This window comes from Mandrillus leucophaeus, unplaced genomic scaffold (genome assembly GCF_000951045.1).
Source record: "Mandrillus leucophaeus isolate KB7577 unplaced genomic scaffold, Mleu.le_1.0 Scaffold205, whole genome shotgun sequence".
Taxonomy (NCBI): Eukaryota; Metazoa; Chordata; class Mammalia; order Primates; family Cercopithecidae; genus Mandrillus; species Mandrillus leucophaeus.
This window is the reverse complement of record NW_012102088.1, coordinates 814,832-825,042: the sequence shown is the minus strand read 5'-3', so window position 1 is coordinate 825,042 and position 10,211 is coordinate 814,832. Positions and strand designations below refer to the sequence as shown.

General features: G+C 47.8%; 1 protein-coding gene across 1 annotated transcript in view; it reads left to right on the top strand.

Annotated features, from left to right (window-relative positions):
- Positions 1 to 417: 417 nt before the first annotated feature.
- The window catches only part of ZNF550 (zinc finger protein 550), a 15,299-nt gene continuing 5,505 nt past the window's right edge, over positions 418 to 10,211 (top strand). The window contains exons 1-3 of the mRNA XM_011979679.1: positions 418 to 625; positions 3,869 to 3,995; positions 7,514 to 7,609. Of these exons, the coding sequence (XP_011835069.1) occupies positions 599 to 625; positions 3,869 to 3,995; positions 7,514 to 7,609 (250 nt within the window). The 5' untranslated portion in view covers positions 418 to 598. The remainder of the gene's footprint in view (positions 626 to 3,868; positions 3,996 to 7,513; positions 7,610 to 10,211) is intronic.

Genomic DNA, 10,211 nt, shown 5'->3' with positions numbered 1-10,211 from the left:
ACAGTGCCTGGGGTCAGGGTGGAGGAGGACGCAGTAACCAGGCGTAAGATTTCACTGGTACATGGGAACGTCACTGGGTCACTCAGAGGAGGCAAGCAGGGAACCTCGAGGGAGGGCCCCCTTTATCAAACTCGCTCACCTGGGTGCCTGGGCGAGTGCTCACAGCCTGCTTGTAGGGACGCTGAGGCATCCGAACAATAGGAAGTTTTAAAAATGTACAATCCAGTGTGTACACTTGCTCCACTAAGATCATCTGAGATATACACAATCATGGTGTGCATCATAAAAATGGAAAAAGAGCCAAGCCTGGCCCGTCACCGGACGAGACTACATTACCCAGAAGGTAGTGGGGCGACGCGTGCGCCGGACCAACGTCGGCACAGGAACAGGCGTGACAGGCGGCGGCGACGCAGGGGCGGGACTTCTGGCCTCGCTGGCGTGGACGTTTGCGGGGTGACGCGTTGGTCCTCACTCTCGCAACTGTGCTGGGAAGGATGGTGGGGAGACTGGGGCTCACTTCCGCTCCGTTGTAGGACCCGGGGTAGGGTGTTGAGTCCGTGGGAGCTGCCCCACGCGGCCTCGTCCTGCCAACGGTCGGATGGCAGAGGCGAAGGACGCAGCGCAGGTGAGCAGATGGGCTCGGCTCCCGCGGCCAGCCGGCCTCAGCGTGCCGGGCCCGACGAGCGGGAGGACGGCGTTTCGGGGTCCTCCGCAGTGCAGTCCCTGCCGTTGCTCCTCAGAGGCCTAGAACGGGGTCGAGCGGCCCCGAGTCCGGGTGGGTGGGGAGCGTCCCCGTTTCTGGGGTGCGGCGTTGGGGTGTGCAATAGGGCTTTTAGGGACCCGGAACACCTCACAGGGAAGAGGAGCGATCGCGGTCCTCCTTGTGACTTCCAGCCGTGTCCTTTCCCGGGCCTGCGACCTTGAACCAGTCCCGTTACTGTCCTCGTCCTTCATTTTTGCACGCGGAAAGTAGAAATATTTACTCTTTTCCCCCCTGGGTTGAGGAAGCTTGAACGGCTCCCTGGGTGATGTGTGTGCGTCCGTTGCAGTGCACAGCACGGTCCGGGGACGTCGCTCGGGATGTTGTTTCCGGAGATGCTCCCTGGGCGTGTGCTAGGTTTAGAGACTCAACCCCAGCAGGAGTCTGACCCTCTGGCCTCCTTGGCCTCCTGTCTCTACAAAACGAAGGGCAGCGGCTGAAGGAGGTGGGAGGAGCGTTTTTGCAGTTGCTGCTATGCCAGGGCAGAAAAGGTGGTAGGGCAGGCTGAGGAATTTGTCTTTCAGTTTGGGGAAAGTGACGCTGGGTTGCAACTAACACTATATTTTCCTGTTTAAGACATTTAGTTACAGGTGAAAAACGAGTCCATTAAAATGTTCAGAGGTGATGGTATGTAGGATGTGGTGTCCCTTTGGGGATAACACATGAGGCCCAGGGTTACTCTCTAGCAGTCACCCTGATTACTTTCATGATAGCCCAGATTACTGTCAGCTCCTGTCGTAGTTGTTCATTTCTCATCCACATCTCCCTCCCTCGCTTTATTTCCGACTCCCTCTGGTGTCCGCTGCTTAAAGAGGCCTCGTCTGTTGCACTGTTTAAAGCTGACCAAATCTCTTTGGTCTCCTTGCTCTGTTTTCTTGTCATCGGAATCTTTAAGGCCATCTGATACTGCCTTACTCATTTATTTAGTTGCCTGTTTACGATCTTTTTCCAACCCTGGAATGTGAGTGCCTATTGCTTCCTGCTCCCAAGACTCAGAAGAGCCAGGCTTAAGTACATACATTGTACTTAATAAATGGTTGTTGATTGAATAGGCCTCTCTTTCAGGGACTCCCATCACATTTCCAGTAAATCTACCTCCTCCTGCCAGCATGGTCTGCAAGGCTCTGCTTGGTCTGCCCTTTTGACCATATCTTCCTTCTCCTCTTCCATTCTCCCCTTTCTCACTGCATTCATCCAGGGAGTCCTGAGCTTGCCAAGTTCTTTGCCATTCTTCAGCCTTTGCCCTTGCACTTCCCTTTGGCTACGACATTGTTCTCAGGTCTCTGCAGGGCTGCCCCTCCACACCCATCCTGGCAGTGCTGGCTCTAGCTAAAAGCACCCCTTACTCCCACCTGCCTGCCCTCTGGCAGCTTGGTGAGGTGTTTTAGTGGTGCTCAAATGCTGCTTTTGCTTTTTAAACATGAAGCTGTGTGTGACTTCTAAAGCTCCCTTAGCCTTTGGTTGCTGGCTGTGAAATGGAAGTGATAACGACATTTACCTCTGGGCCTGTCAGGGATTAATAAAGTTCCCAAACACATCAGGCACTTACATGTGCTAGGCACACCACTGATTGCTTAAGTAAACATTTTCTGTTTAGTTCTTAGAGCTGCCTGCTGAGATGGGAATAATTATTGTGTTGATTCAGAAATCGATCCTTAGGGAGATGATGTGACATCATCATGGTCACATAGCTGGCAAGTGTCAGATTTATTTGCTTTACCACAGCTAAGGAAGGTTTAGCTTGACAGGGACACAGTGAGGACCAGAGGACTTAGTGAAGGGGGTCTGCCCCTCCACACCTGTGGGTATTTCTCGCAAGGTGGAAACGAGAGACTGAGAAAAGAAATAAGACACAAAGTATAGAGGAAGAAAAGTGGGCCCAGGGGACCGGCGCGCAGCATACGGAGGACCCACACTGGCACCAGTCTCTGAGTTCCCTCAGTATTTATTGATCACTGTCTCTATCATCTCGGTGAGGGGGATGTGGCAGGACTATAGGGTAATGGTGGGGAGAGGGTCAGCAGGAAAACATGTGAGTAAAGGACTCTGTGTTATAAATAACTTTAAGGAAAGGTGCTGTGTCTGGATGTGCACATAGGCCAGATTTACGTTTGACTTTATACAAACATCTCAGTGTAGTAAAGAGCAGTATTGCCGCCAGCATGTCTCACCTCCAGCCATAAGGCGGTCTTCTATCTCAGTAAATAGAACGTACTATCAGGTTTTACACCGAGAGACATTCCGTTCCCAGAGACAGGCAGGAGACAGATGCCTTCCTCTTATCTCATCTGCAAAGAGGCCTTCCTCTTTCATTCCTCCTCAGCACAGACCCTTTATGAGTGTCGAGTTCGGGGACAGTCAGGTCTTTCCCTTCTTGTGAGGCCATATCTCAGGCTGTCTCAGTGAGGGAAGACCTTGGACAATACCCAGGCTTTCCTGGGCAGAGGTCCCTGCAGCCTTCTGCAGTGCATTGTGTTCCTGGGTACTTGAGACTGGAGAATGGTGATGACTTTTACCAAGCATACTGCCTGCAAACACATTTTTAACAAAGCACATCCTGCACAGCCCTAAATCCATTAAACCTTGAATCAATACAGCACATGTTTCTGCAAGCACAGGGTTGGGGCTAGGGTTACAGATTAACAGCATCTCAAGGCAGAATAATTTTTCTTAGTATAGATCAAAATGGAATTTCGTATGTCTTCCTTTTTCTGCATAGACACAGCAACAGTCTGATCTATCTTTCTTTCCGCCACACTTAGCTGCTGCTGTTGCTCTTACCATGGCTGGATTAGTATCAGTCATTTTCCTCCATTCTTTTAATATGCCAGAGCACTTACTGTCTGCTTCCCATAGTCCTCATGGGATTGCCATTGTTTGTGTCATCTTCAACAGCTTCCCATAGAAGGCATTTCTCTCAGGCACAATTGCGTTATGTCAAAAGGCAGTATCTGCCTCCCCTTTGAGTCCTGCACGGAAGTCAGCCCTAAGGAGACCTAGTTGATTCAGACCTGGATCTCTCTGCACATTGACTAGAGACTGAGTGACAGGTTCTGATCCTATCCGACAACACAAGGCCAATAGCATTACTTCTGTTGAACTTTCCAGATGTTGGTGACCTTCAAGGATGTGGCTGTGACCTTTACGCAGGAGGAGTGGAGACAGCTGGACCTGACCCAGAGGACCCTGTACCGAGAGGTGATGCTGGAGACCTGTGGGCTCCTGGTTTCACTAGGTAATGGCTCACCTCTCATCCCTGAGGAGGACCCTAATCTTCTTCTTGATTCTTGGTCAGGCAAAAAGGTCACTGGAACTGCCCACCTTTCTCTTCACAGACCCTGCAATTTTCTGGTCCCACCTCTTCCTGACTAGTCTCCCTTTGTCTGCATCAGAGATTGTTGGGGTAGAAAATGTCCTTTTAACACAAACCCTCACTCCAGTGCTCAGCCCATTCTGAGGTCCTTAATCCAGATTGCATAAGAAGGAAACTGATTGGCCATCCTGGTGGGGTCAGCTGTGGCCACAGCCCTGTTAAGCAGAGGCCATGGGGGTTGGGCTGTTCTTAGAGAAGGGGGTGAGTCAGGCAGCCCCTCAGAAGACATTTGTCCTCAGTGCCCCTCGGATATCTTCCTAAGCAATACAATCTGTAAAAAGTCATCTGGATGCCTGCATGGCCATTGGTTGTTTTCTGATGCTGGATACCCATGCTGTGTTGATCCAGAAGGTGTTTTTAGAGGGTACACAGGAATGTCCTCAAATGGCATGGGTTGATACCCTGATAAAGCCATTCCTTTTACTTTCTTTGTCCAGCATGCTAATTGTCATAAAAGTCTCAGATTGGCTGGGTGTGGTGGCTCTCGCCTATAATCCCAGCACTTTGGGAGGCCGAGGCAGGTGGATCACGAGGTCAGGAGTTTGATACCAACCTGGCCAAGATGGTAAAACCCCGTCTCTACTAAAAATACAAAAATTAGCCGGGCGCGGTGGTACGCGCCTGTAATCCCAGCTGCTCTGGAGTTTGAGGCAGGAGAATCGCTTGAACCCGGGAGGCAGAGGTTGCAGAGAGCCGACATCACACCATTGCACCCCAGCCTGGGTGACTGAGCAAGACTCCATCTCAAAAAAAAATAAAATAAAAAAATAAAGTCTCAGATCAGCGCTGAGTCTTTCATTTTCCTTTCACTGCCCCAGTACAGTTCATTTCTTTTTTTAACAGAGGGGACAGCCTCCAACTCAGCCCTGAGAAAGGTACGTGGGCTTGCTGGGACTTAGTGGCATTGTTTTGATTTTGTTGTGATTGCAGCCTTCTATTTGTAGGAAGTGAAATTGACTTTCTCATTTACCACAGCAAAACAAGGTTCCCTTTTAGAATACAATATTTAACAAAAATGGGTCAGGATAAAGAAGTTATTAGAAATGATGGCACACTCTGAGTTCATTTGGGAAGGTAGACATCAATCCATAGATGACAGGTGAAATAAGTTCTAGAAAGAAAAATGAGGGGAATTTAGGAATAAATAAGCAGAACATCATAACCTATTGTGGGTATTCCAAAGAGGGCATCTCAGGAAGTGACAGTGGAGCTGAGACCTGAAAGCTGAGTAGGAGTTAGCTGGATGGAAGGAGGTAGAGGAGGGGAACAGTGTTCCAGGTGGAGGAACCAGTGTGTGAAAAGTGACAGGGAGCTCAGCTCTTGGGAGAGCCAAAGGATCGTCTGATTCACCTTTCCCACAGCCCTGTCCCAGAACTCAAAGCCAGGCACATAGCACACATTGGTGGACCTTACTGTGACATGTCTGAAGGAATCATGGGCTATGGTTCAGAATCTGCCAGTTGGGTATTTCTGTGGGTCCTTGTACCTCAGTCATTGGTTTTCCATACAGAATCCTGTCTTTTACTCACCACATCTAGTGGAAAGCATTTGGATGCATATAACAGAAAACCAGATCAAACTGGCTTCACCTGGAAGGAAATTCACCAACTCGCCTGATGAGAAGCCCGAGGTGTGGTTGGCTCCAGGCTTGTTCAGTGCCGCAGCCCCGTGATGCCATCAAGGATGTCAGAGTTCTTTGTTCCTTCTTGGTTCAGGCTTCTGTATTGTCCTCAGGCTGGCTCCTCACAGGGATGCTGGGTGCTGCAGCCTTGACTGGGGCAGCCGGCCCCCATGGTCAGTCCCTCCTCCCACCTTGGAATAAATGCTTTCTTTTCACAATGAGAATCCAGCTTTGGTCACCTGCCTAATGAAGACTCTTGCATTTACCAATTTATTTCAACCAGTGGTTTTTCTTTTCCTTTTTTTTTTTTTTTTTTTGAGATGGAGTTTTGCTCTGTCATTCAGGCTGGAGTGGTATAATCTCAGCTCATTGCAGCCTCTGCCTCCTAGGCTCAAGCAATCCTCCTAACCTCATCCCCTTGAGTAGCTAGGACCATAGGTACACACCACCATACCTGGCTAATGTTTTATATTTTTGGTAGAGATGGGGTTTCACCATGTTGGCCAGGCTGGTTTCAAACTCCTGGTCTCAAGTGATCCTCCTGCCTCGGCCTCCTAAAGTGCTGGGATTACAGCATGAGCCACCATGTCCAGCCTCAGCCAGTGGTTTTCAGCTCCATCTGGGTCCCAGAATTTTGGGGGGCACATTTTGAAAGTACTGATGCCCAGGTCTCACATGAAGAAATTTTGTTTCATTTGGTTTGAGGTTAGAATCAGGCATCCCCAAGTGGTTCTGAAAGCATGAGGTGTTTGAGAAGCAATGATTTAGATTCGTTAGAAAATGCCTTCTTGGGCCAGGTGCAGTGGCACTTTGGGAGGCTGAGGCAGGAGGATCACTTGAGGCCAGGCACTCGAGGCCAGCCTGACCAACATTGTGAAACCCAGTCTCTATTAAAAATACAAAAATTAGCCAGGTGTGGTTTTGCATGCCTGTAATCCCTGCTACTCGGGTTGGCTGAGGCACAAGAATCCCTTGAACCTGGAAGGCAGAGGTTGCAGTGCGCCGAGCACTGCACTCCAGCCTAGGCAATAGAATGAGACTCTGTTTCAAAAAAAGAAAGAAAGAAAATGCCTTCTGGAGGAAGCGGCTCACCTTTGCAGTTTCCCATGGCTGTCAAAGTGTTGTGTGCCTGAACAACGTTGGCTTCCATAGACGGAGGTCATGGGCAGTGGGTGTTGTGTAGACAGATAGCACTACCCTCCATGGCAGTTGTAGCCCAACAATGGGATTTGTACCTGTCTTTATCTCCTTGGCTGCTATAATAAAATGTCATGGATTGAGTGGTTTAAGCAGCCAGAGTTTAGTTTCTTATGCTTCTGGAGGCTGGGAAGTCCAAGATCAAGGTGTTGGCAAGTTTGATTCCTAATGAGACTTCTCTTCCTGACTTGCAGATGGCTGCCTTGCTGTGTTCTTACATGGTGGAGGGACACAGGATAGATCTCTCTCCCTCTCCTCCTGTTTTTATAAGGCCATAATCCTGTCAGATTAAGGCTCCACCCTTACAGCCTCATTTAATCTTAATTACCTTCTAAAGATCCTGTCTCCATATTCAGTCACGTTGGGTGTTAGGGCTTCAACGTACGACTTTTATGGGGAACACAGTTCACTCACTTGATTTTCAGGTCTCACATCAGCATTTTGCTTACTTTGGTAGCAGCTTCATTCATGTCTGGCCCCTGTCATGAAGTCCTAGGCAGGATGGAGAGACTTTCATTTTCTCATTAGATTACTTCTATTCTATTTCTTTTGCTATCAACAGGGCATCGGGTTCCCAAACCAGAGTTGGTCCACCTGCTAGAGCATGGGCAGGAGCTATGGACAGTGAAGAGAGGCCTCTCACACCCTACCTGTGCAGGTAAGCAGCCACCAGCTGGTCAGGTGGAGTCATGGCAGTCTTGAGAATGTGAGGGCACCACCACCTCTGAATTTCTGTGTGAAACTGCTCCTTGTGGCCTCCTGGGGGCCTGGTTGTTTCTGACTCACTTTGGGGTATAGTGTCCGTCATCAGGTGAGCACTGAGCCACACAATTATTCAGAGACACAGTTACCTTCTGCTGTGAACAGGAATCTTTATGGTTGCTCTGGCTCAATCCAGCTGGTAGAAGGCGAACAAGAAGGGGAGAAGTCATACCCCATTGTACACATATTTTGCAACCACATAATCTTGACATGAACTAGGCGTTTGGCCACCTGGATGCTCAGGACTGACAAATGTGACTTGGCTGTGTGCCCATGGAAAAGAATTAATGGATTTGGTTTACATCACCTCAGGCTCCTCTACTCAAAAAAAATCAGAGTGATATAATTTCTGTGTCACTGAGTTGTTAGAGGATGTAGAGATAACGCATGATACTGCTTAGTTCTTGGTCCAAAGGATCAACAAATGTCAGCTAGTTGGTATTATGCATGAACAGTTTTAATCATCATAAATGTAGTGTCACACATTTCTTTCTGGACTCAGAGAAAGGGGATTTTCCTCCCCTTGATATTACTGTCGGCATTATGCCCTGAATCCCACTCTTCCACCTTCTCCATCCACTCATGCATCCTCCAGTTAGACCATCAGAGACTCAGAAGCAGCCCTTTGCCCCATGTCTTCCTGCCCCTCTTGTCTTGAAAAACACCAATGTGACATTTGGACTTCCCTGCCCTACATATGTGCTGATGAGTGTAGCTGGAGTCATCTGCCTTGTGGATTTGTATCACCACTGAGTCATGGGCTCTCCCCTTGGGCTTCTTGGCCAGCCCCATCTGCAACCCTGTGTTCCAAATACCCCCCTTCCCATTCCCTCAATCCCACATCTCCACTTCAGTGTCTCAGAGGCACCTTTAGCTCCTGATGCCTAAAAAGACACTCAGTTCAGGGAATGTCTTACTATCCAAGCAGGTTAGAAGGCTGGAAACATGCCACATAGCTCCTGGACTCCACCTAACTTCATCAAACCCAGCATCCATTCATCCCTAGTCCTGCTCATTTTAAATGATCCATATCTCCTGAGTCCATCACCTCCACTGCTTTTCTTGGCTCCTTCACCAGCACCCTAGTCCAGGCTCTCGTCATCTTTTGCCTGAGCCTTACCAGAGGCTCCGAACACGTCTCCCCGCATCTGCCCCATTCCTCTGGGCAGCTCTTGTCCCTACACCAGCTCCTGCAGCCACTCAGATGTGTTTCAGATTTTCAGCACTTCCCCAGCAGCTGATGTTTCAGTATGTAATTAATTTCATGTTAAAAATAGGATGTGTGTTTAATGTTCTTGAAGATTCATCTGCGCAGTCTCATACCTGGCTTCTCTTGTCCTCTGTGGAGGAGATCTTACCTCTAGTCACAGTCAGTGTCTTTGCCAGTGGCTGCATCACACCTGTTGTGTTCTCAGGGAACTTGCTTTTTAAAAACATCTCTGCTTTGTCTGTGCCTTCAACTTCTCTATATTCAACATAGAAAGTGTGCTCAATACAAAACCAGAAAGTGAATATAAGTTTAAACAAACAAACAAAAAAGTGTACTCAAATTGCTTACACTTGGGGGAAACAGACAAAATGCTTTTTCACTTACAATACCCTGTAACTTGTGTTGGCCCCACTTGTAAAGCCGAGCTTCTTGGAGTTGTCTCATGTTTGGAAGAGATGTTTACGCTTGACTTTAATATTTTTTTGTTTAAAATTTCTCAAACTAAAAAAGAAATCTTATGTACACAATAATAAGTACAAATTTGAAGGGCTCAGCTTAAATTTTTACATTTCTACAAATTGAATTCTTCATCTAGGTCAACATTTACAATATTTCCAGCACCTTGGCTGTTTCTGTCACCCTGTCTTTGTCAGTAGCTCCTCCTGCAGTGGGAGCCACCGTTTAGACTCTCTCCCTAGGGATTAGTTTTTAATGTTGTGAATGGGCATAATTGGAGCCCCAAAGCATTTTCTCTTTTGCGTATTTCTTCTTTTCACCATCATTGTGTCCATGAGCTGGGTTTATCCTGTATGCTGTGTACGATAACATTGTGTGAAAACATCAGGATCTATTTCTTCACTCTCCTATTGGTTGGCATGGGTATTTTTTACATTATTTGGAGATTATGAAGAATGCTGCTACGAATACTATTTTCCATAATATTTAGTGGATATGAACACTCATTTCTGTTGCATATACACCCAGGAGACGACTGGTGGAGTCAAGAGACAGATCTGTGTTTAGATTTAAGTCAAACCCCCAAATATTTTTCCACAGTAGCCGCACCATTTCCCATCCCCACCAGCCAGATATGAGACTGCTGCTGCACTCGGGTCTTCTAAGCATGTGATGTTCGCTACTTTATGAAGCACAGCTGCTACGTTCTTCAGATCACAGCAGTGAAGTTGTTCTTGCTCGTGTCACTTCCTTTACCCAAATTGCCCAGTGTAGCAATGAGAATAATAATAAGGGTAATGTCCCACAATTTTTTTTTTTTTTTTTGAGACAG